Raw genomic sequence first — 25,828 nt, 5'->3', positions numbered from 1 at the left:
ATGGAGGTTACAGTTAGGTGAGCCTAGCCCCTTTCTTTTACAGATGGGGAAACTGAGGCAGGGAGGGTCCTGACAGAGGCTACCCAGTAAGTTGGAGGCAAAATTGGGACCAGAATTCAGGTCTTTCCCACCATACCCTACGGCCTCCTACTTTCCAGTAAAGGTGCCGGTTTGGCCAGGGCAGGCACACGTTTACTTTACACCACCCATGTGAGCCTCTGGGAGCCGGGCTCAGGGTTGCTCCCATGAGTGTGCCCATCTGTGCAATGACTCGACACCAAGATGGGGCCGGTGGAGGATAAAGTGAGCTGGCTGGGCATGTTGTGAGTGCTTCATAAATATTAGCTATTTGTTGAAATGAATGAGATGGCCGAGACCTTTGGCCCAGTGTGGGCAGAGATGACATGTTAGCCTCTGGCATCTCAAACCAGAGACTTCTGGTCTACCCCAACTTTGTGTGCTCTCTCCAAGAGCTTCACAGCTAGAAGGGGTGGGGCTTGCCCCCTGCCAAATCCTCTGTGGCACACACACTCAGGCAAAGCTCCCTTGGGCACCTGCTCCGGTACCAGCATCCCTGGCCCCGGCCTCGGTGAGGGCACAGAGGGAAGCCCCAAGTACCACTCCCCGATGTGAGTGAATCCTGGTCTAACTCTGAGCACCAGGCTTGTGCCAGGTGCCGTCACATACTTCCTCACCTTCAGTGCCTACCTTAACCTGTGAAGGGACTGCTGCTCTCACCAGCGCGAGGGAGGTTACACACTTCACCCAAGGCCACCCACCCACAGCTAGTTAGTGGCAGAGCCTGGATTTGAACCCAGATAGTCTGACTCCAAGGCCAGTGCTCCTTCCACTAAAGGGAGCCGTGGGGAGATGGGAGGGGGCAGTAGGGACCCCCAACCACCCCCTCCCAAAGGAACCCATCCAGCCTTGCCACCTGCTTACCTGGAAGTGGGGGGTGCTGACTGGGAAGGCAGAGGGCAACCTCACGCTCGCCCGGCTCCGTTGCCCGGTGCTGCCACAGGATGCAGAGGGTCGGCCAGGGGCAAAAGGCCTTGTCCACTGGGCCCCTCAGGATGGGCTCCCAGAGCCGGAAAGGGGCAGGGCTTGGATGGGAGGGGCCAAAGTGCCAAGGGCATGGCCAGCCCAGGAGGCGCCCCTTCCATACAGCTCATCCTAGAGGTTCCTTGCACTGCTCTGTGCCCATCCTCTGCCCAGCAGAAGGCACTGTCCACTGTCTGATGCCCCTCTGCTCCTCCCCCGCCAGGAAACCAAAGTGCCAACAGGCCTCCAGCCAGGCCAGAAATCAGGTGGCCACCAGCACAGAGCCCGCTGTGGGCCAGGGAGCCCCAGATAGGGAGTGTGTGCACATGGGAGGCTCTCCTTCCCCAGAGCGAAGGCCCCCCTGCCTCAACCTGACCTGGCAGAGAGAGAATCCCAGACCTTCCCCCTCCCCTCCTCCCCAAGCACAGTCCCCAGGGGCAGGGTGCAGACAGCAGGTTCGTCCCCAAATTCCCAGGAAAGAATAAAGAGGAAATAAGTGCAGCAGGACAGCAGCAAGGACTGACGTTAGAGAGAAGGAAGAATTTCCCAATGCCAAAAGAACCAGCAGCCAAGGAATGGCATAGCTTTCCTCCATTCCAGGCTCTCTGTCCAAGAGAGCAACGTAGGCCCTGGGGCTAGTGAGGCTGTAGATGAGCCTACCCCTGTGGTGTCCTGGCCCCCAGCGCAAGGCATAGATTCTAGGGGAAAAACAGAGCCCCTCCCCAGCACAGGCAGCAGAGCAGCGAAGATGGAGGTGGGGGCTAGGCAAGGGCTCAGGACAAGGTCAGATTTTGAGTTGGACCCAAAGTAATCTGTGAGCAAGATCCAAACCCCAATCTTGGCCACACTCAGCCTTTGGGCCAGACCTAAGCTCAGACGCGAACCAGAACAAAATACTCAGGCCTCCATCAGCAAGCCCGTGAGAAAATGCAGACACAAGGGGCCGCCAGATGCCCAGGCTGCTGGAGTCTCAGGGAGCCCCCCAGCAGGCAGTGGGGAGGAAGGGTTATGCACCTGTCCTTGGAGTGGGGGAGGGGTGAGTCCACATATAATGCTGTGGCAGTGGATGTGGCCATGGTGGGACTTGGGACGGTGACTGGCGTTTTAGCGGGTTAGCGTGGGAGGTGAGGAGAGGAAGCTGTGGGGGCACAGGCAGAGAGAGAGCTGTGAGAAGTGGGAGCAGCCCCGTTACCTTCCGTGTAGGGCCTGGGGCTGAGCCCCCGGGGGACCCCAGGTCCTGGGGGGACAGCAAGGTGGGGATCAGCTGGCGGCGGGGCGTGGGGGGGAGGGAAGACACTGAGCTTCTCTCAAACACCTGGGGAGCAGAAGGTGGGGGCAGGTTTGGAGGAAGGGGCACCAGGGAGGATGGGGGTGCTGGCCTGTGGTCCCGGCACCCTTGGGGAGGGTGGCCTGGGATGGCATCGGCCCCCAGCCTCACCCCTTGGTCCCTTGCCATGGCTGCCGGCCCTCTCTGCTCTCATCTGGTCACCTCAGAGCCCTGGTAGTTCAGGTCTCCTGCACTGGGGCTGGGGGTGGCTGAGAACGCTTGAGTGTGGTGACTGACACCACTGGGAGAGTCAAGGCATGGGGCATGAGAGTCTCAGAGCTCTGTCCTCAGAATATTCAAGTATGGGGGTCTCAAGCATGAGCTGATCTCGGAACACTGGGGGATGGGGGTCTCCAAACTCGGTGATCTCAGAATCTTCGGATATGGGGCTTTCAGAGTGCAGGAGGTCTGGGGATACTTGGGGGGGACTAAGGAGACTACAATTAAAAAACTCAAACCTGCAAGGAGAGAAGACTTTAGACCCCCACCCCTCATTTCACAGTGGAGAAGAAATGGAGGCAAAAGGCTGGGGTCTGAACAGCCAGCGCTCCACAGGGAGCCCGAGAGCCCATCTTCTGCCTCATCCTGTCACCTGGCCTGGGGGCAGCCTGGGAGGGAAGGGTGCCTGGCTGAGACCTTGGGGGCCAGGTGTGCCCTGACCTACCTCTAGCTCTGCGATGATGCGATCCTCGTCATCCTCGTCCTTGATGGCCGAGGCCATGATGGGTGGTGTGGAGGCCGGGCGGGCCACCTCGGACACAGCCCGGCGCAGCTTCACCTGGGGCTTCTGCACCTCCAGCTCCTCGGACTCGGCCTTCTGCAAGGCCCGGGACTCCTGTCAAGGCCAGGCTCTGCCCCACTTTAGCACCAGCTCACCTCCCAGGCCCCATCCCCCATCCACCCCAGCTTCTCGTCTGCTACTTCTGCTGCTACACCCCTGCCAGGGCGTCCCTCAACAGACAGGGGCCTGGCATGGAATTAAGGCAAATACACATACCTAGAATCTCAAACTAGCAGGACAAAGTCGCCACCGGCCACTCCGTCTTTCCTTCCATGTTCTCTGAGAAAGGGGTCTCTTTCCCACCCCACAGGGTCTCCAGAAGTCATCTGAGGCTTCATCCCAACTCAGTCCCCTGGCCCTCTGTCTGAGGTGGGAGTGGTACCTTGATGAAGGCCGAGTCCTTCTTGCTGGTGACCACCACCTCTCCGGTGCGTGTGGTGGTCAGGCCGTGGGAGGAGGGGAAGCTCCGGCGGGGAGGGGGCGGCGGGGGCGACTTGGAGGGCTTCTCCGTGCGGTATCGGGGCACTGTCAACTCATCTGCAGGCACCAAGGGGCTGGGGGTCAGCAGGCCTGCAACCTTGGAGTCAGTGCACTACCTCTAACTTGAAGGGGATAAACTTTGCTTCTTCCTCCAGGGAGGACCAGGAGGAGGTGAGAGGAAAGCCTGGGGGCAAGAACACAGGGCCCCTCCTTCTCTTACCTCCTCCTGCACACAAGCCCCAAGCCCTGTCCCTCTCCTGACAGCACTCTTGCTACTCCAAGTGTGGTCTGTGGACCAGCAGCGCTGGCAGCACCTGGAAGCTTGTCAGAACTGCAGCTCAGGCCCCACCTCTGGGCTGCTGAGCCAGAATCTGGTTGAACAGATCCTGGGGTGACGGACACACATTCAAGTTAGAGAGGTGCTGCTCTAACCACCTCCGTTCCACTGCCCCTCACCCTTGCCTCAGCTCAGCTCTCCATCTCTCCTCCAGGGATCCTGGCCCCTCCCACTGGGCTCTCCTCTCCCCCAATTTGTCCTCCAGCCCTGTTTCCAGGGTAACCTGCAGAGAGGTCACTCTAACCATTCCCCTGCCTTTGATCTTGCAGTGGCTCCCCATCACCCCAAACCATGTCCAAGCTCCTTGGGCCAGCACCTCTGCACTTGCCAAGCTTTCAGCCTCAGCTCTGCTTGCTGCTCCCCAGGTTGGACCCTGTTCAGGCCATGTCACACACACACCTCCAGGCGTTTGCACACGCCGTTCCCTCACCCTGGAGTACCCTCTCTCACTGGCTAGGGAAGTGCCCACTCATTTGCAAGACTTCAGTGAAAAGTCACCTCTTTAGGGAAGCCTTCCTGCCCTCCTAGGGCCTCCCCTAGGACTGCACAGTACCGGCATTCACCTCTGCTATTACATTTAGCACCTGCATTCTATTTCTGGTTTACATACTAGGCATGGCCTGGCACAGATTTCTTTCTTTTTTTTTTTTTTTTTTTTTTTGAGACGGAGTCTCGCTCTGTCGCCCAGGCTGGAGTGCAGTGGCGCGATCTCGGCTCACTGCAAGCTCCGCCTCCCGCCATTCTCCTGCCTCAGCCTCTCTGAGTAGCTGGGACTACAGGCGCCCACCACCACGCCCGGCTAATTTTTTTGTATTTTTAGTAGAGACGGGGTTTCACCGTGGTCTCGATCTCCTGACCTCGTGATCCGCCCGCCTCGGCCTCCCAAAGTGCTGGGATTACAAGCGTGAGCCACCGCGCCTGGCCTGGCACAGATTTCTTAATCATTTTGAGCCTATGTCATCCTCTATAAAATGGGAATAACTACTGTATCTGCCTCTTGAGCTTGTTATAAAATTATAAGGATGAGGCCGGGCGTGGTGGCTCACGCCTGTAATCCCAGCACTTTGGGAGTTCAAGGTGGGTGGATCACGAGGTCATGAGATTGAGAGCATCCTGGCTAACATGGTGAGACCCCATCTCTACTAAAAACACAAAAAAATTAGCTGGGCGTGGTGCAGGTGCCTGTAGTCCCAGCTACTCGGGAGGCTGAGGCAGGAGAACGGTGTGAACCCGGGAGGTGGAGCTTGCAGTGAGCCAAGATTGTGCCACTGCACTCCAGCCTGGGCGACAGAGACAGACTCCGTCTCAAAAAATAAAAATAAATAAAAAATAAAAAATAAAAATAAAATTATAAGGATGACTACATTAAAAGCAATGGAACAGTTCTTATCACAGAGTAAGTGCTTGATAAACACAAATGTCAGTGTTATTCCCCCCACTAAATTTTGAGCTCTTTGAAAGCAAGCCCTGTCTTATTTCCATATCTCCAGCACCTAGCACACAGTAGGTGCTTAACAAATATGCATTGCAGGAATGAATAAAATGAAGGAATGATGACTGCCACTTCTGGTCTGGATTTCTGCCACTCCCGGGCCCATGACTCAGGCTGGGGACCATGGGAACTGTGTCAGTATCAGCAGTATCAGCGCTCAACCCGCCCTCAAGACAGCCTGGTTTGTGGCATGCTCCCAGCCAAGACGTGGAGGCGGATGACTCTGCCTGGACTTGCTCCCTGCCTGGTCCTCTCAGTGGCTCCCTTCCCAAGACAGTGGGAAAAGTCGGGATGGAGTCCAGCTCGCCCTGTCCTTCTGGGTCCCAGTCTCCCTTTAGTGGCGGCTGATGTCCCAGGGCCTCCCTTGTCTGGCAGCCCAACCACAATGATCTTGAGATCCCAGTGCCTCCCCCATCAGCCTGAGTTCCTGAGGAGGCCACGCCCCCACGCTGGGCTCCTCACCAGCCCTACTACTCCCCATACCTGAGCCCCTCCTCCCACTGGGCTCCGTTCGGGGGGCTGCCTTCTGGCCGTGGGGGGCCTTGGGGGGCTTGTGATCTGGAGTGGGGGCCGGGCCTGGATGGGCCTTGCTGGCACAGTCCAGGTCAGGGATGGCCTTGAGCAGCTCTGCCTGTGTCTCTTCCAGCAGCCGGTTGATGTCCTTGGCACTGTACTGGGTCAGGGCTGCCCGCTTCTCCTCCCAGTCTCGCTCTGCAGCCTTAAGAGGGAGCCAGGAGTCAGGACCGAGGTAGCTCTCCTGCTCCAGGACCTCTGGGGCCTCAGCCTCCTTCCCCAAGCCACACAGGCAAGGAATAGAAAACGAAGCCTCATATTTGATTCCACCTCCAGGAAGACCCTTTGACTTCTCGTGGGTATCACATGGCATCCCCATGGGTAGGAATGCCACCCTCATTATATACTATATTCGTGATAAACTTAGATCTATTTCTGGGCATTCTATTGTTTCACTGACTACATAGTCTATTCTTGGGCAAACATCATACTGCTTTGATTATTGTAGCTTTATAATATGCTTTCTGTCTAGGAGGGCTAATGTCACCCTCACTATGCTTCTTAGACTTCCATTAGGGCACTGACCCTCCTCCCCCAAGGAAAAAGACCCACAGGATTGGCACTCCCCACTCTAGGAAGGATGGTCGTAAGAATGTGTGAACCTGGCTCATGGCCCCACCCACAATCCCTGGCCCCAGCACCTCGACAGACACAGCTTTGTCCACGCTTCTCTTGCCAGGAGTGTCCAGGCCTTTGGTGGGGTTGCCCCCTTTGGGGGTAAGAGAGGCTCCTTCAGCTGGCCCGCTCAGCTCATGCAGGTTCAGCGGGGGGCTGGGGGGTGGCATTTCGAAGTCCATGCTCTTGTTGAAGTCAGTCTCTGCCGTCACTTTCTTGGGGGATTGACTCAGGAGATTGTTGGAGGGTGGCCACACACCTTCATCCACTTGCCTGGGGTTGGGAGAGTTGGGAGCAGCTGTGAGGCCAGCAGGTGGTGACCCTTCTGCAGGAAGGCTGCCTGAGGGAGGTGGGGTGGGAGGCAGGCTCTGGGATGCTGCAGGAGAGGTGGGAGGGCCTGGGGAGGAGTGACTGCCCCTGGTATGAGGAAGCCAGGTCTACAGCATGCAGGGGTCACAGGGCAGAGCTGAGGTGCCAGTCCAGTCGGCACGCCAGTGACCTTTGGGGGAGCTGGGGTAAGGGTTCAGTTTGACCTACGGGTCTGGGCCTGGTGTGTGACCCCATGAGAAATCAGAGGTCAGGGACAGAATGACCTTCGGATCTGGGCCAGCGTGTCCGTGACCCCGCGGCAGCGCTTGAGGAGCCCATCCAGGCGCTGGGGCTCCTCCTTCAGGAACTTCACCGCCTCCACCTCCACGCGAAGCACCACCCGCATCTTGCTCTGCAGGCCCGGGAAGTGAGCTGAGGAGACAGGAAGGCGTGAGCTGGGGCCAGAGGGAGCACCACAGACTGGGAGGAAAGGATGGTGGCTGGAGTATGGCAGACCTCCCCGCCCTGAACAACGTGCTGCATTTGCAGGCCCCAGACCCACCCTTGAGCTCTGTCAGCGTCTCCCCGAGCTGCTTCAGCACCAGTGCCTTCTCCTCCAGCTCAGGGCCGGGCACCAGCCGGTGGTTGTGGGACACGTCCCTCTGGATCTTCTCCACCGATTTCTCCAGGTCACTGCAGCCACAGAGAGACCCTTTCAGCCCTTTTGGCCTGAGATGCCAGCCCAGCCCCCAGAAATTGGGCAGCTGGAAAGAAATCAGGCCACCAGTTGGATCAAAAGTAAAAGCAGGAGGCTGGGCGTGGTGGCTCACACCCGTAATCCCAGTACTTTGGGAGGCTGAGGCAGGCAGATCACTTGAGCCCAGGAGTTCAAGACCAGCCTGGGCAACATAGGGAGACCTCATCGCTACAAAAAAAAAAATAATTAGCTGGGTGTAGTGACAGGTGCCTGTAGTCCCAGCTACTCGGGAGGCTAAGGCAGGGGGATCGCTTGAGCCCAGGAGGTTGAGGCTGCAGGGAGCCGTGATTGTGCCACTGCACTCTAGCCTGAGTGACAGAGGGAGACCTTGTCTCAAAAGCAAACAAACATAAAAGCCAGCCATCAGGCCATATACTCAAGTAAAATCTGCAATGCCAAATCTCAGAGATGAGGAGACTTCAGAAGCGCTCCCTAAGAGGTGCCCTGCACCATCTGCCCCCTTGGAAGCTCTGACCCTCAGCAATATCTGCCTGAGTATCTCTCATTGTAACTTGCATCCCCTGATTCTATTCTGCCAAGGAAGCAGAGAGAACTTGGTTGCCTTTCAAAGAACCAGAGGCAGAGCACGTGCCCCCAGGGAGGTCTCTTGTCTTGGGGGAAACTGCCATGTCCATTGCCCTTACCTCAAATGATCCAGCCACACAGCCTCTTTCCTGAGGGCCAAAGCTGCTTTAGATTTTCAGCTACTATATGCTGAACTTGTGTCATTTAAGACCCTACATTCTTCTAAAATGTAAATCAGATCAGGTCATCACTCGTGCCATTGAACCCTAAATGGATCCCATCATCCTGAGGCTAACATCCAAACTTTTCAGTGCAGCCAAGAAGGGCAGGAAGGTTGTAGTTGAAAACTTGGTTCTAGAGTCAGACTGATCCAAGCTCCAATCCCAGTTCTGCCCTTGCCAGAGGAGAGATCTTGGGCAAGTTACCTAATATCTCTGGACTTCAACCTCCTCGTCCAAAAAATAGGGATGGTAAGAGTTCCCCGCTAGGCGTGGTGGTTCAAGCCTATAACCCCAGCACTTTGGGAGGCCGAGGCAGGCTGATCACCTGAGGTCAGGGGTTCGAGACCAACTGGCCAATATGGTGAAACCCTGTCTTTACTAAACATACAAAAATTTGCCAGCCATGGTGGCGTGCGGCTGTAATCCCAGCTACTTGGGAGGCTGAGGCAGGAGAATCGCTTGAACCCAGGAGGCGGAGGTTGCAGTGAGCCGAGATCGTGCCACTGCACTCCAGCCTGGGCAACAGAGTGGGACTCTGTCTCAAAAAAAAAAAAAGAAAGAAAAAAAAAGAGTTCCCTCTTCATGGGGGCCATCAGGTGGATTGGATGAGCTAATGCAGACGGGAAAGCACGTGGCAAAGGGCTCAGTGCCTGGGAGCTGCTCTTGTTTTCCGTGCTGCTGTAACCCTAGTCCCATCTGGCTTCTGCTTAGAGCCCTTCAGACCTGCTCTGAGGTGCTACATGTGCTGTCCTCTCTGGCTCTTTATAATGCTGTTTTCTCTGCCTAGAATATTCCATTCACCCATACATATACAGGCACACACACATGTGCTAACTCCCACTGATCCTCAGGTCTCAATGGGAAGCTGTCCTCCAGCCCATCCCCTTGCGGCTGTTGGGTCTGCTTCCTGCCCTCCAAACCGCTGAAGCTCCTGTTGGCTGGGTTGTGCAGCCTTCTGGACTACTAACCCCAGGCAGGCAAAGACCATGTCTTCCAGATTCATCTCCGGTTTCTAGCACCTGGCATGGTGCCTGGTGCAGAGTAGATGTCTGGGAAATAATTGTGGAATGAATGAACAAGGGAGAGAAGGAACTGCTGCCCAGGTAGGTCATCTCAGTTCTGTACTTGAGTCGCTGACATCCCTGACCCACATGCGGGACTTTATATATATTCCTGTCAAATCCCATTGTTGGATTTCAGCTCAATCCAGGTGCAAACAACTTTTGAATTTCAGTTCTACCATCCAACAGATTTGCTCCCCCTTAAAGCTCTGTGTCATCAGCAAATCTTATCAGCACGCCTTACACATCTTCATCCAACTAGCAGGTGAAAAGACAGACTGGGTTGAAGTCAAGGGCAAAAGCTTGTGACTCAGCAGCACTACCAGTTAAAGAGCTATCCTGTATTATGCACTTACTGTATACCAGGTGTCACACTCAGGCCTTGGCTTTCATTACTTTAATTAATCCTCAAAACAAATCCTGGAGGTGGGAACAGTTATTATCTCCAGCTTATACACAGAGAAACAGTGGCTCAGAGCCTAGACTACACATCCCAGCCTCCCTTGCAGTGATAAGTGGCCATTTAACTGAAGTCTACCCAATGGAAGATGAGTGGAAGGGGTACATGTTGCTTCCAGACCTGGCTCACAAAACCTCCCATGTAAGGTCCTCCATGCTCCTTTCTCCTTTTTCATTGGTTGGAAACTCTCTGGGTGATCTTGGAAAACACATGTTGAAGACGGCAGAACCTCCATCAGCCTGGGTCCCTGAATGACTGTGTGGAGAAGAGCCACCCGCCTAACCCACCCAGTACTGTTCCATGAGAAAGATATGTTTATTACTTTTGAATTATTAAACAATTTGGGAGCTTATCTGTTATAGGAAGCTACCCTAATTAATTAGCTATCCTAACTAAGACTCTGGCATTTAAAAAAAAGGAAAAAAAGATATTCAGATATTCAAAGAGATTAACTAGTTAGTTCAAGGTCACACAGCTATTTTGTGGCAAAGCAGGATCTACTCACATCTGACATCAGCCATTGGTTCTGCTGCATCTCATTTCCACACTAGACCAACATCAGCCACGCTGCCCCCAATCCATATACTGTCCTAGCCCAGCCCTCGCTCTACCACATGGGAAAGAACAACTCCCCTGCTCATATGTGTGACACCTGACTGGTCCAGGCTGTACCAGTTTTATAAAATGGTCACTCCCAAACATCACTCAGAGGGGGAGGAAACTCTCATGTAAAGGACTCGAATAAGCCTTCAGGAGATGACGACACTGCAATTCTCAGGCAGGAGGGACTAGGCCTCCCTAAGCTCAATCAGTAACTTGATTTTCTGATCATCCAATCTGCCAAAGTTGGGGGGCCTCTAACCTGGGCAAGCTCTGCAAATGAGTCCCAGGCCAGCTAGTCTAGACACTGGATTAAAAAGTGGCTAGGCTTTCCAAACCCAGGTTTAGTCCTGGAGGGGTCAAGAGGGGAAGGTCAAGATGGAACCAGCTAAATAATTTATGGGGCCCAATGCAAAATGAAAGTGTTACCTCTAATTTAAAAATTATTAAGAATTTCAAGATGGCAACAGCAGAGCATTACACCAAGCATGGGGCCCCTCCGAGCATGGGGCTCTGCGTGACTGCACAGGTGGCATACCTACAAAGCTGGCCCTGGGTTAGGCAAAGGTGGATTCCAGGACCTAAAAGGTCTCAGTCAGCAGAGGCTGCACCTAAAGGCAGTGCCCAGACAGACCTTAAGTGCTGGGCTAGATGGACAGGTGAGTGAGTCAAGCTGAATGAAACGGAACCAGTTTTAACTTCCAGCAAGTTGCCAGGAAAGAGGAAGTGGTATAGCAAATTGGAGCAAGAGTAAGTGTGCAGGAACTACGGCCAGAGTGTGGGGCAGGGGGGGCTGCAGGGTTAAAGCCTGGGAAGGCTATGGGAGCTGGGCAGGGAGGGCCTTCATGGCCAGGTTGGAGCCCAGTATCTGCCCAACCCAGAAGAGGCAGGAGTCCCCTTTCAGGAGGATGGAGAATCCTGCCAGAAACAGTACTGCAAGTCCCAAGCTCTCTGAGTAATGGGTTTGATAATGGGGCAGGGGGTGGGGAGTCTGTGTTCCTGAAGAACCAAGGCCCTCAGGGAGCCAAGGACCAAACACTTATAATGACGGTAGCATAAATCTCTCCTTTCGTATCTTTTGGCTCTGTGCTTTTAGATCTCCTTTAATTTTCCTTTAATGTCCCGGTAAAGTTCCTTTTGAAAATTCCAACCCCCCTCCTTTGGGCTGAATGAAAAGGGACAAGGAAAGGATAGAAAATCTGGAGAAATGGAATTCGCTGGGTGAGGAGAGATGGCACCTACCAGTCTGCTTGGAGATCTGGCTGGAGTCCTCACTAAGTTATCACACCTAGAGTGATGGGGTGGCCCCTTACCCTATTTCAGCCACATGGTGTCATGGGAATTGTTGCCTTGGGCTTTGCTAAAATGCACATGTACCACTAGGCTATGTGGGCCCCAGGCTGAGGAGCAGCGACCCATCTCAAGGAACCCGTTGCAAGAGGCTCATTTATGACTTAGTGAGGAAGCTGGGCTCCAAGGAGCAGCCTCTCCTGGCTCCCAGAGTCACTGGCCAGTACAACTCAACCCCTTGTTGAAAAGAGAGGTGAAAAACTTAATGCTGGGTACAGATGAGGACACTGGGGCACAGAGAGGGGCAGGAACTGCCCTGATCACTCAGCCCCTCAGTGCTGGCACTGGACTCCAGGTCCTCTAGTGCCCTGTGTCACCAAGAGGGGGCCCACAGGAAGGAGCAGGGCTTCTGTCTCAGATCCTTATCACTGGCGAGGGAAAGCAGAGTGGGGGTGCTCACTCCTTGAATGGACACTGAAAGGCAGCGTCTCCCTTCAAAGGTGCCAGACAATGGAATGTTTGGCCAGACAGCCATTTGCTAAATTTGGATCAGAAGACTGTCTTCTGTTAACCCCTCCATGCCTAAGCATGCGGAGGCAGAGTGTTCGCGATTCCTCCTTCCTTCTGAAAACACTACAGCCCTGTTCCAGCTGCACTAGGAAGGAAGGTGGGTTTTCCTTGGCTATATCTGGACTCAGAGATCAGGGAATCGGATCTTCAATGATGGCTGGTCAGCGCCAGGCTGGAGCAGTGGCGGCACCTGAACTCACTACCCGAGGGTCACTTTGCACGGGTCACAGGCCAAAATGAAAGTAGGCAGAGGGCAGAGGGAAATCAGGCAGCTGGCCGCATGACAGTGAAGCTGCAGGCCACAGGAAGCCTGAGTATGGATCATTATGAAGCAAGACCATAGCAAAAGCAGGCATCAAGCCAGAAAAAAGAAATCAGGAATAATGCCAGCCGGTCATAGGTTTGTGGGTCACAGAGAAATCAGGCCAGAGGAGAATGAAATCAGGCTTCACAACAGACCAACGCCCCCTGTGATCAGAGGGAAGGGAGCTGCGCCTCCCAGGAAAACCAGGTTGCGGGTCACTCCGGCCGCACCCCCACCCCTCCCTCCGCCGCGGGCCCAGCCTCACTTGAGCTGCTGGGTAATAAGCTCCTCGTCGTTGAGATAACGCAGCCGCTCCTCTTCCACCAGGGTGCGCTGCCGCTGCAGAGGGTCCTCCTGCCGCCGCGCCGCCTCCGACACGCGCATGCTCAGCTCTGCCTCCGTGCGCTTCAGCAGCGCGCGCACCGACTCCTGGTTCTGTAGCTGCGGGACGCACGGACGGATGGACTCGGGTGGGGGGAGCGGAGGCGCGCGGCAGGGGAAGGGCCGGGAGAAGGCGGGTAGAGGACTGCCCAATCCAGGGCGGGGCTCTGCAGAAGAAGCGGCTGCTTGGCTCCGCCTCAGGCAGCAGCGAAGGGGTGGGATAGCGAAGGGCAGGGGCAGAGAGCTAAGTTCTGGGGAAGAACAGAGGCAGGAGGAGAACGGATGGGGATCGTGGAGAGGGGAGCTTTAAAATGGGCCATGCAAAGGGGCAGCTGCATGGCTGTGGCCGCGAGCAGGGGTGGTATTGCAGGGGGAGGAGGGCAAGGTTAAGTTCTGGGGAATATGAGGCAGGAGAAGGGGCTGGGAATATTTGCGGGACAGGGTGTATGTAGCCCTATATAGGTAGGTCCCTGCCGACAGTGCGGCCGCATGGCTATGGCTTCCATCATCCCAGAATGGGGACGGGACTGGAATGAAGGACTCAAGCGCTGGCATTTGATAGAGTTTCCATGGCTGGGACAGGAAGACTAAGTTAACGATCCATCCAACCCTGTTCCAAGCCTGAATGGCGGGGGTGGGCAAGATCTTACCCGTTGCCCAGATGGCAATTCTCTGGCCCCTCCCCAGCCTGTCTCTGCTAATTATCCTCACCTGACGGGCCCTGGGCCCGCTTGAGGAGCGGACACGGCGATGCCAAGCTCCTGGCAGGTGGGGCCATCTGCCAGGCAGGGCCGGGGAGACTGTCGGGGCTCAGGAGGGAGGAGCTGAGCGGACTTGGGGGAAGGGCTCTCGCTTACTCAGGGAAAGGGATGCAGGGCAGGAAGGAACTGGAACTGCCCCGAGGGATACTGACGAAGGAGGGGCTCAGTGGGTGACTGGGGCTCCAGGAGGGCGATGGGGACTCAAGGAAGGAGAAGGAGGGCTCAATGAGGGGGTCACGGGCGAGGGGTAAGGCCTTGGTGAGGAAGTGGAGGTTCAGCGAGGAGGCGGAAGCTCAAGAAAGGGGAAGGGGAGAAAGGGTTCGGAGAGAGACCAGTGAGCGGCGAAGGACTCGGGCGTGGGAGCTCTGGGAAAAGGATGAGGTAGTAGGGGATGGGGCGGGACTTGCGGCAAGGGACTTCGACCAGCAGGTGGGCGTCGGTGGGGCGGGGCCCAGGACGGGGCGGTACCTGGAGCTTGCGCAACTGCTGGAGCTGGCCGCGCAAGTCACTGGCGCTGTTCTGCAGGCCTCGCAGGTGAAGCTGCATCTGCAGCCGGCTAACGGCGGTAGGCTGCCCTGCAGGGGTGCTGCTGGCCGAGGGCGGGGGCGGGCCGGACACCGGGGTGGCCCCGCTGCTCCGGCCGCCTGACCCACAGGCTGCAGAGGACCACGAGGATGGGAGAAAGTGAACAAACTGTGAGCCTCGGAAGGACTGGGCTGGGACAAGGTCCTCCCTACTCTCCAACCGCATACAGTAGCCAGAGAAGCCCGTGGCTCTGACTACCTGCCCCAAGTGGCCAGCCCTAAGGGTGGGGACCAAAGTGCCAGGAAAAAGACCTCTTGGGCTAAGGCCAGTGATGTAGCTATTGCTTAATCCCCACTTTATAGATTAGAAAACAGGCTCGGAGAGAACAAGGATGGGGGACGGGGAGGGTCACTCACGTGCTGAGGGGGTGGCTGCTCCATTGGAGCCTTCAATCTTCTCGCTGTGGCACAGGGAAAAAAGCCATCAGGGGGTCCAGGCCAGCCCCAGACCTTCAGAGCTGGGTGGAACCTTGGATGTCATCTCCTCCAGCTCTCTGATCTCAGGATGGAGTCCCAGAGAAGGGAAGGGATTCACCCAGGGTCACCCAGTGAGACACTGGCAGAGCCGATGCCCATTTCCCCTTCCTCCTGCTCCACCCCTAGGCCCTGGCAGTGGTGTTGGGAGAGGGGCCTCACCTGGGGGTCTCAGGCTCAGAGCCTCGCAGTAAGGCGCTCTGCACCAGGCCTGTGAGGCTGGCAATCTGCTTCTCCATGGCCTCCATGCGCTCCCTGGGGAGGAAGGGGGTCTGGGCAAACTCGCCTCTGAGCATAGGGTCTCTCCTGCCCAGCCCCCCATTCCTAAGATTGGTAACCAGAAGAAACACCGTCCCATCCCTGGCTGCCAAAACACAGACAATGCAAAGGGCCCCAATGCCTAAGGATCAAGCCCACAGCCTCCCATCTCACCTTTCACTCCCTCCCTAAAGGCTGCAGGCTGATCTCTCCATGCCTGGCAATGCTTTCCCCTGCCTGCTCTGCCTTTCTCCTGACCCCCCTCCCCAAACCATTCCACAGACCCCAGGAGCCCCGAGGAACCCCTCCTTCCATACCACCCAAGGGAACTGAAGGTATGCTGAGTGTCTCCCCACTAGACCAGGACAGGAACTGGGTTTGCTCAGCTTGGCATTGACAGTACCCTGTGCAGTGCCTGCCACACAGGCCACGTAAGAGCTGTGTGAAGGCCAATGGCTTCTCTTCACCGCTCAGCAGCGCTGCCTGAGGGTGCAGATTACCTATTGCCCTGGTTACCTCCTCCAGCTCTGCACCTTTAGGAGGGGACTGAGCGATGGGCAGGGGCTCCTCAGCCTGGAGGCTAGGTACCCGAATGTGCTCCTTTCCTCATCACCATTTCTCAACAGCACCCTCCTCCCCAGTGGACTTCAGCTGTCCCGGTGCTGGACAGCTCTCACTGCTACAAACTCTTAAGCTGGAAAGCCACTAAAAGTGGTTCAGACCCTCAATTTTACAGTTGGGGAAACCGAGGCTTAGAAAATGGATGCAAACCCAAGTCTCCAGAGTCCTCGTCTGGGGACCTCTCAACCACCCCCTCTAGTCTTGCGGATGGGAGGAAAATGGCAAGCTGGTCTCTCCAATGCCCTCCCTGCCACAACCAAGATGCTCCCTGGCGACGCTTCAAGACTACTCAAGGTCTCCAAAGGACTCCAGGATCTCAGTCCAGGACACACACCTGCCACGGACTCTGCCGTGCACCCTCTCCGCAGCGCACCCCCCACCCCCAGTCCCTGAGGCCTGGTTAACGTCCCTCACCTGGTCTCCGTCCCTCACCTGGTCTCCGTGTCCTTGGCTGGCACTGGCGGCCCGAACCCAACCAGCGAGCGTTCCCCAGGCCCAGGGAAGAGCTCCGAAGGGGGGGCTCCGGCCGTCGAGGCGCTCCCCGCGCTGCGGGTCTTCCCTCCAGGACTCTCGGCGAAGACGGACGAGGAGCCCGAGTCCTTGCGGAAGGACTGGCGCACTGGCGAGCCGCGGCTGGGCGGCCCCGAGTAGGGGCTGTGCGGCGGCGGGGGGCCTCCGGGGGGCGCTGCCACGTCGGCCAGCTTCTGCGGTGACGAAGGCGGCAGGCGGAAGCCGTAGCCGTCGCCGTACAGCGGGCCGCCGCCGCCCGCCGCCTTGTACAGGGAGTCCTCCAGATCGGACTGCAACGCGGCGGCCGAGTAGGTGCTGAGCGAGCGCACCGAGCCGCGCTTGTAGAGGCCGCCGGCGCCCGGGTAGGCGAACGGGTCGCCGGCGGCCGCGGCCAGGCTCAGACGGCCCTCGTGCAGCAGCCCGTAGGGGTCAGCATAGAGGCCCTCGCCTTTCACCAGCACCATGCCGCCCGCCTTGCTCGCCAGGTCCTCGTCTGGCTTCACGTCTCGCCGCTCCAGGATGGCGCTGGGGCTGGGGCTGACGCCCTGGGCGGCCGGGGCGCCTCCCAGCCTCTCGGCCGCGTGGTGCACCGGGCTGCCGGCGTACGAGGGCGGGCGCCCCCCGGCGTACGAGAGGCGCGAGCGCGACGGCGAACCGGACTGCAGCCCGGATGGCAGCCCCGACGGCAGCCCGGGCGGCGGCGAGCCGGACGCCAGGTGCGGCGCTGGCGACAGGTTGTTGAGGCGCCGCGTGGGCGACGACTCCCGCGATGCGTACACCATCTCTCTCTGCGCAGAAGACAGCCCGGAACCCCACGTGGCTGGTCACCAAGGACACCCCTGTCCCCTGCTTGAGGAGCCAGCATCTCCTCCCTGACACTTAGGAAGCCCCTTCTGCTCTCTGCCCTCCCTCCATCCTGCTGCGTCTAGGGCCCCTTTCCCATCAGCGTTCCCAGCATGGAGGAAAAGGTGGCTGATGAAGAGGCACCAGAGGGGTAACCCTCAGCTCAGCTACCGTGAGGGGTGGGAAGTAGAAGGGGAAGGGGTGGCTCCGGCTCCTGAGAGAGGGCTTAGAATATTTGGAGGCAAGTTAGCAAAATCCCGAGTGGACAGGCCAGGAATGGAGGGGAAAGTGGCAGGTGGGACAGGGGCTCTTCCCTAACCCCTCAGCCCCTATGCTGTCTTCTCCAAAGCTGGCCCTGGTTCCCGATGACAACTGCCCAGACCCTGCTCCCCTGGACCCCATGTGCCCAGCCTCCCCAATGCCCTGGGCATGCCCAGCCATACCCGGAGGTCCCCATTGGTGAGATGTGAGCCAGGGAAGGCAGCATAGAGGGGCTCCTTTCTGTAGATCTTGATAATACTGCGGTCCTGGATGTCCCTGAAAGAAGCGGGGGGACGGGGGTCACCACCCATTCCCCAGCCGTGCACAATGAGAAGGGGTGGCTACTCCAGGCCGAGAGAAGAGGGGTGGCCAGAGGCACCGGGAGCCCCAACTCTTTCCTAAATCCTTCGCTCAGCCTGCCTGCCACAAGCACACACGCCCAGCAGCCTCCCCCCCGGCCTCTTCCTGGCTTCAGGCGCCATTTTCAGGTTAGCTCAAAGCAAAGGGAACCAGCAGGGGTGGATGATTTAGAGAGGGGGTAGGGCTGAGATGGCCGAGGAAGGGGGCGGGGCGGTAGGGCTCTGGGAGGGGAGGGGAAAGGCTGAGGTCGGGTAGGAAGGAGCTGGGGAAGGGCCGGCGGGGTCCAGCACCCTGCAGAGGAGGAGCGTGGGGAAGCCCACCCGCATCCCCCCGGGTCCACGCCCACCGGACGTCCTCCAGCTCGTAGAAGACGTTGCGAGCCTCGTCTTTGATGAGGATGGCGGTATTGGGCGACTTAAGCATGCCCATGGTGAGCTTCTGCGGGAACATGTGCGCGATGAGTGCGTGCAGCGTGTCCAGGCTGCTGACCTCGTGCGTGATGTGCACGCGCCGAGTCTCCTCCCCGAACTGCAGGAACAGCACCCCTGCGAAGGAGACGCCGCCCTCGCTGTCACTGTTGCCGTCTCCACGCCGCCCTCCAGGAGAGCGCGGGGAGCTTTCCGGAGCTGCGCCAGAACCGCAGCGGCAGGGTCTGAGGCTAGACGCCGCCCCCGAGTGCAGGTGCACCCAGGCACCTCTCATGCTGCCGGCGGGGGCGCCAGGCCGGGTCTCCAGCCTCTCAAGGCACCCACTGGACTCCAGGCAGTTGGAGGAACTTGGATAAGGAAATGGAAGTGGGGGCAGGAGCAGGTGGGGCGGAAACTGAGGGGAAGTGAGCTGAGGGAGAGGTTGGAGAGGGCTAGAGAAGGGAGATGGGAGAGAAGGGAGGGATGAAAGAAAGGGACAGGAAAGGAAGCAGGAGGGAGAGAGGAGGCTTGGAGGGAAAGGGGTCGGGTGGGGATGCTTTGGGTGAGAGAGAGATGGAGAGAGCTGGGGTTGCTTGGGGAGAAGGGGCTGCGGGAAAGAGAGCAGAGCTTGAGGCGAGCTGGCGTGCTGTAGGGGAGGAGGGGGCTCCAGGGAGTGAACAGCATTGGGAGGAGCCTGTGCCGGGAGGGAGGGTGGACTGGGCGGGCAGTACCTGGGGAGCGCAGCTTGGTCTGGCTGGCCGAGCGGGAGAGAGGCAGGCTCTGTCGGAAGCGGTTCATCCTGCTGAAGCCCAGGGGCAGCTCGGCCTCCGACATGGTCTCCAGCGACTCGGCCGAGGCGTACGACAGCTTTGCCGCCTGGTCTGCCAGCCCGGGCTGGGCTCCCTGAGTGTGGCGTGAGCTGCGGGTCTGCAGGGGCCGGGCAGGGCGAGAGGAACCAAGAATGAGCACCCCCGCCCTTTGCTTGTCACTGCCCATATCCAGGCCTGGGAAGGTCCTGCCAGCCAGCGACACCCACACAGATTACAGACTCCTGGAGTGGCCGCGAGAGAGTTCCCAAGTCTCTCCTGGCCTTGGCCTCCCTGGGACACCTGGCAGGTAAGGAAAGGGCAAAGGACTCAGGCACCCTGGGAAGCCAGACAAGAGGCCACGTGAGTGGGAGCCATGGGCACAGCTGCTATTTCAGGCTTCTAAAGAACAACAACACAAATTTGTCACCGAGGTGAGCAGCAGAATCGTTGAGCAAATTGGGGCATTAGTTCCAGACATTAATTAAGTGGCAGGTTTGTAAGCGGAGAATTTATTCTTCATGGAGTTCAGAGGGTGGGGGTGGGGGCGGGAAGCAGAGCCCAGGGAGAAAGCAAAGAGAGCTGGGACCCCAGGATCCCAGCTTTGAGGGGATGCGGACTCTGACAGAGCTGGACACAGGGAATGTCCCTGATTTAGGGTGACTGAGAAAACTATCCCAAATTCCTCAAAGACAGCTGGACCCGGATTTGAGACGACCTGCCCAGTGCCCACAACACACATGTTAAGTCTGATGTGACACAATGCGCACATGACACATGTGCCAGGCCTCAGCCCCTCCTTGCAAGGCACATGCTGCCACACAGCCAGCCAACCTCCCCCACGACCCTCTGAGTGACGGCAGCCACTTCTCTGAAGCTGTAGCTGAGGCTGATATCTGGCTGGGGGTAGGGAAGGATGTCACAGGACAGCTTGATGGCTCTCTTCGTGGGGGGGGCGGAGTCAGGATGATTTCAACCATACTTTAAGAGCCTACTTTTGGCTGAAACCTGGGGATGTCACTCAGGGCCACAGCCCCTGACATTCTGCCCTAGTCCCTGGGCAAGAAATCTGGTTGTTGTACAGAAACTGGTACAAGGAGTGAAATAATGAATCCGATCTACATCATTCCATGTTATGTGCATTATATACATATATATATATTACATATACTGTCAAGAAATAATCATGTTGCCCAATTTTTTTTTTGTAAAACAAATTGTCTATTTTTAACAACAAATCACTCAAAACCATTAACGCTGGTTATCTCAGGGTTGGCAGTTTTCTTTTTTCACTTTATAGATTTCTCTACAAAACTGTGTGAATAGATTCCTTTTGTAATTTAAAAAAAGACAACAATAAAATATCTCTAAAAAGGAATCATTTATTCTCCTCTTCAGCTCCCTCTCTCCCCAATTCCTGATTTACCCCTAATTAATCTCCATCTTCATATTAACTCAATTTAATGTTCCAATTGGATTAGCACTCTTGAAGGGAGAGCATCTTCTTCTGATGGGCAGTATGCCCAGCTGTCCCCAAGGTGGCCTTGAGGGTTTGGGAACCATAATAGATCAGATGTGGGGACATCAGGGAGCCTCCCCTCTCAAGCACAATGCCTTGACCACTGGGTGGGCGTGGGTCTTGGCAGGAGGAAGGCAGCATAGAAATGGGCCAGGGGTAGTAGGGAGGGGCCACTTGTGCTTGTGACCAAGAGGCTATGGCCCAGCTCTAGGCTGACCACCAGTGCCAGCCCACACCCCTCTGTCTCACCTTCATCCCAGCTGAAGGGCGGGGAGCTCTGTGGTAGTGTGGGGAACCAGGTCTAGTCTGGTGGTCATGGGGTTGCCTGGCAACTAAAAGGTCAGTGGTTGCCAAGCTAGTGCGGATGAGGGTTACAGAATTCAGGCAGCATGAGGCAGCCAGCAACGATGAAGAGTAGGGGGTGGCCATGGTGCCAGGGGGGACACCAGTGAGATGCCAGTAAGGAGGTGGAACAGGGGTCCAAATGAAGGGAGGCAGGGCAGGGATCCTGGGGGTTGCTGCTTGCCAAGAAGGCAGAAACCCTGGGAGAAGAGATGCCCACGTTCCCTGCTCCACCACTTCCTAGCCCCATGGGCACCTTTCCATTCTCACAGCCTGTACAGAAAACCCTCTCGAGAGCAGGTAAAACCTGCTGGCACTTCTCTCCATCCTTGGGCTGAGACAATAGGGCAGAGGAAAGTGAAACATCCAGAAGGACTTCCCCACCATAAGGGAGATGGCAGAAGAATAAAACAGTGATTCAAGCAGAGCTCTCCTAAGATAGGAGAGGGACCGCCATGGGAGGTAGAGAGCGCCTATCACCAGAGTGTTCCAGGGAGCAGCTCATGGATCTGAGATTCTCAGAGGTTGTCCACAGACTAGGGAAGAATCACTTGGGAGCTTTTAAAAATACTCTTTCCAGGACCCCATATTCACTGAACCAGAATCTCTGGGGATTGGAGCCTCGGGTTCGAGATTTTTGACAAGTTCCTAAGGCAATTCTGATTTCTAGGTTTGAGAATCAAGGCAGAGTCTATGATTTAGTAGCTAATCAGGTCAGCTACCATGTAAGGCTCACCAGGAGCCAGGCACTGCCTGGAACATGCATCCCCTCTTTTTTTTTTTTTTTTTTCCTTCCTTCCTTCCTTCCTTCCTTCCTTCCTTCCTTCCTTCCTTCCTTCCTTCTTTCTCTCTCTCTCTCTCTCCCTCCCTCTCTCTCTTCTTTCTTTCTTTCTTTCTTTCTTTCCTTCTTTTTCTGAGACAGGGCCTCGCTCTGTCACCCAGGCTGGAGCACAGAGGTGCAAACATAGCTCACTGCAGCCTCAATCTCCCATACTCAAGTGATCCTCCCAAGTCAGCCTCCCTCCTTAGCCAACAAGTTCTCACTACATTGCCCAGGCTGGTCTCGAACTCCTGGGCTCGAGTGTTCCATATGCCTCGGCCTCCGAAAGTGCTGGGATTACAGGTGTGAGCCAGCACATCCGGCCTTTTTTTTCCTGTCTTTACAACAATTCTATGATGCAGACATTGTCATTCTACTCTACAGAGGAGAAACCAAGGCTAAGAGGATATGTAACTTGCCCCAGGTCACCAAGCTAGTTAGCAGCAGACTGAATGGAATTCACCACTATGCAGCCTGGCTCTTGGGTCCATGCGCTTAACCACTACCCTCAACTGCCTCCTCCAAAGAGGCTATGCTTGACACTGTGACTTTGACTCCATGATTCTCTGATTCAAGGACTTCTTGCAGTGGTAGGAAGAATGCATGCAAATAAGACACCTGGGGAGTCTGGGTGGGATGCCTCCCACCCCCTGTCATGATGCCTGGGACTTGGGAGGCCAGAGACTCCAGGAGGCAAGCAGGTGCCTGAGGCTGCTCTCCCAGGGGTCAGCAGGATACCCTGGGAGGGGCAGACAGCTCTCTCAGCTCTGGAAAGGCCAGAACTCAGGAGGAGGCAGGAAGGCACCTATCCCTGAGCTTAGCCCTCCACTTAGACAACAGGCTTGAGGGTGTAGGACCATGAGTCTCCTGCCTAGCACGGACCAGCCCCCATGGTGGAGAGTAAGAAAAGGAAGGGGGACCCATCACAGTCACAGGGCCTCCCTGGGAGGTGAGATATGAATTCAAAGAAGAGGGCCCACAACAAGGTCTAGGTCCCTAACTCAAAGCCAGCAGTCTCTCCAGGCTGGGGAAAATGTATGTCACTCCAAAATGCCCCTCAGGGGCTGGGGATGCCTGGGGACTGAGCATCTCTAGCCCAGATCCCCAGCAGGGGTGGCCCAAACTCCCACTCCATCCACAAGCCCGTGACAGGCGAACCCAGACTCTCCCAAAGCAGCAGCCACAGCCTGCAGTCCCAAGGCCCACCGCCCATACCAGAAGGTGACCGTGCAGACGCACACCCCGGTGCAAAGCCTGTGCAAGGGAGAGGCAGGGGCAGGGGAGGGAGAGCACATGCAGTTGTCACGGGAGCAGAGGCATCATACACTGACCTTGAAACTCCAGTAGTTTGGCTGCTGATGGAAATAAGAGAAGAGATGGTTATGAGGGGGCCCGGGAGGGGAAAAGAGGGGCAGGGGCAGGGGCAGGTTAGAGACCCTTGGAACTCAGCACTCAGCCCTAGGACAAGGGCCCTCCACCCTCCCAGGAGCAGGAAGGAAGTCATGCCTGGTACATCCATTCTCTACTGAGACCTGGAACACCATGGACCCAGGATGGCCCCGAGCAGGCGCTACAGCGACTCCTCGCAGAGTTACCGGTGGGAAAAGGCACAGAGGATGGTGACAGAGCGAACCCATGAGGCAGTCACAAGAGAGGCAGCGACAAAGCTGAGCTGTGGGGTCAGAGAAATGGCAGGCCAGGGAACAGTGCTTGGAAGAGGTGGCATTTGAGGTGGGTCTGGAAAAACGAGCAGCTGGAGACTGGAAGGAGAGGCCTGCTGGGCAGAGGGTAAGTGCCCAGGGGCAGACAAGTGGAGGGGGGTTGAGGCAAGTCACTAGTCCACATTGGCTGGGGTGCAGCTGGGAAAATAGCAGATTAGGCTGCAAAGGGTGGGGAGTGGGAGGCTAAGGCCAGATGATGAGTGGCCATAACTGCTGAGAGAAAGTATTTAGACTTAACTGGGTGGACAAGCAGAAAGTGTCTGAACGGAGCAGAGTGGGATCAGAACTAGACCTGGGGCAGGGGTGGATGGGGTGGATCAGGGTGGATGGGGCAGGGGTCGGAGGAGGGGGGCTGGGGCCCAAGGCCAAGAGAGAGAGGCCTATGCAGCATGATGGATCTAGTTTACAGAGCAGAGTGGCCAGATGCCAGGAACCTCACTCACTGGGCAATCAATGGCTGGGGAGCTGGGGGCAGTGAAGGGAGTTGGGGAGACTGGGGACTGTGGCTGGCTGGCTAATTGAGGAGGGCTCCTCGCATCCCTCTTAGCATCCCTAGAATGGGAAGCCAGAGAGTCCTCCTCATTTGCAGTAACCCAGGGTCACCCTACCTTCCCTAGAGACCAGAAGGCCCTTCCAGATGGCTTAGTACAAGGAAAGAGCTGCCCTGGGGCCGGGTTGGTTCTTGGCAAAGCCAAGGCACCCTGCTGACCGGTGCCAGCCTCAGCAGGGAGACAGAGGCAGCAGATGGCCTGGCCCCGGGGTGCCTGGCACGAGCAGACAAGATCGCCAGGCCTTAGAGCCACTGGCAGAGGAGAGGGACATCGAAGGCGCCCCTGGGGGAAGAACAGCATGCCAGGGTGTCCCGGGCCACCTGAATGCTTTCCTGGCAGGAAGGAGTTGGAAGGGGCTGAGTCAAGGGGCACTCCAGCTGGAGGCTTTACCTAAGGCAGACCTTTGGGGTGGGGGTGACACTGGGCTGGGGCTGGGACCAAGAGGGTCATTTGCTAGGACCACCCCCTCCTAAGCCACCATCCCCATCCTTCCCCCAGCATTCACTCTAGAAAACAAACAAACAAACAACAACAACCAAAAAAAACAGTCACATACCAGGCAGTAGAAGAGGACAACAAAGTCTGTGTCCCAGCCAACGCTTGGAATCATCTATGGACTGAGGCCACCCCCAGTGGTGTTAGGGAATGCCCATAGGTACTGAGGGTAGGGGAGACCAGGGGCCAAGTAACAGGCTTCAGCAGCAGCTGACTGTGGCCTGGGGAAAGGGAGGGGTAGCAGAGGGAGTGGACACGTGGGGGCAGGCAGAGGGCACTGGAAGCTTTATGAGGACAATCACATCTGCCGACCGCTCTGCAGAGAAGGCCTCGAGTCCCTTACCCACCACTACCATGACACTAGGCATGGGCGGCGCACACATGGGCCACCACAGCTCCCCGCAACACGCAGGCTCATGCACAGCCGAGCACAGACTCTCAGACACATCCTCTGATAAGGACATCTCCACAGACACACCCAGAGTGACACACACACACCCCTACTAAGAGAGGGGCTCCCTAGTCAGAAACAGCCCCGGAAACAAACAGAAACTCAGAGACAGAGACATTCACAAATAGACTGCCCCCACTCATACACAAACGTGTTCTGCTCCCGCCAGACCGCCGCCTTGCTTACACACACTCACAAGCACCACAGCCAGTCACGGAGGACAAGAGGCGCTGATGGCATTCACACTCACCCTCAAAACACCACAGTCACAGAAACAGAGACACGGGTGCCCACTCATAGTGACAGACACACACCCCGACTATTGAAACACACACAAAGCAATGCACACACCATGCACACACATACACACACACACACACACACACACGGCCTCAGAGCCACCCACGTACAAAGAGAAAGCCCCAGGTCAGGGTGCCACTGTCCCATGCCTATCATGTCCCAGATATCGTAAGTCAGGGTGACCTCTGATGCAAAAGAGATAGAAGATGTCCTGTCCCCCACCCTGCCACCAGTGTCAACACATCAGACTCAGGGTACCTTGTTCGGATGACTGAGGCCCACCTCGTGGTCCTGGGAGGGAGATAAGGACAGGGCCTGGCCACAACCACACTGGCTATGGCCTCCACATGGGCCTGCCCCAGGGTCCCAAGGCTGTGCACATCCATGGGGCAGTCACCTGGAAGGGACGTATCACTAGCAGCAGCCAAGGGAGAGGACTGGGTGGCATCAGTGCCATAGGAAAGGCCAGCCAAGCCCCTCAAAGGATAAAGATGGAAGAGGGGCTGCGCTTGTGCTGGTCACTTGGATGCATGAGAGATGTTGAGATCAAAATCTGGAACTTCAGCCTCTGATCTATATAGCACATGAGTGAATTCTGCCCCTCCATCCTCTGTCCTCCC

General features: G+C 56.8%; 1 protein-coding gene across 20 annotated transcripts in view; it reads right to left on the bottom strand.

The window, feature by feature from the left end:
- The window catches only part of SRCIN1 (SRC kinase signaling inhibitor 1), a 76,112-nt gene that overhangs the window by 15,446 nt on the left and 34,838 nt on the right, over positions 1–25,828 (bottom strand). For 9 of the 20 annotated variants that reach the window (XM_030800454.1, XM_030800446.1, XM_030800449.1 and 6 more), the window contains 16 exons: positions 23,022–23,045; positions 18,935–19,130; positions 18,143–18,341; positions 17,619–17,712; positions 16,255–17,120; positions 15,106–15,198; positions 14,827–14,870; positions 14,354–14,541; positions 13,009–13,184; positions 7,518–7,648; positions 7,240–7,387; positions 6,673–6,919; positions 5,942–6,176; positions 3,532–3,686; positions 3,033–3,185; positions 2,234–2,356 (listed from right to left, as the gene is read on the bottom strand). In XM_030800454.1, coding sequence (XP_030656314.1) covers positions 2,234–2,356; positions 3,033–3,185; positions 3,532–3,686; positions 5,942–6,176; positions 6,673–6,919; positions 7,240–7,387; positions 7,518–7,648; positions 13,009–13,184; positions 14,354–14,541; positions 14,827–14,870; positions 15,106–15,198; positions 16,255–17,120; positions 17,619–17,712; positions 18,143–18,341; positions 18,935–19,130; positions 23,022–23,045 — 3,072 coding nt within the window. Of the gene's footprint in view, positions 1–942; positions 1,013–2,233; positions 2,357–3,032; positions 3,186–3,531; positions 3,687–5,941; positions 6,177–6,672; positions 6,920–7,239; positions 7,388–7,517; positions 7,649–13,008; positions 13,185–14,353; positions 14,542–14,826; positions 14,871–15,105; positions 15,199–16,254; positions 17,121–17,618; positions 17,713–18,142; positions 18,342–18,934; positions 19,131–23,021; positions 23,046–23,196; positions 23,270–25,828 lie in introns of those variants that run through there. The other 11 variants (XM_030800452.1, XM_030800462.1, XM_030800465.1 and 8 more) reach the window with 7 other exon arrangements.

Source organism: Nomascus leucogenys, chromosome 19 (genome assembly GCF_006542625.1).
Source record: "Nomascus leucogenys isolate Asia chromosome 19, Asia_NLE_v1, whole genome shotgun sequence".
Taxonomy (NCBI): Eukaryota; Metazoa; Chordata; class Mammalia; order Primates; family Hylobatidae; genus Nomascus; species Nomascus leucogenys.
This window is presented reverse-complemented; position numbering and strand designations above follow the sequence as displayed.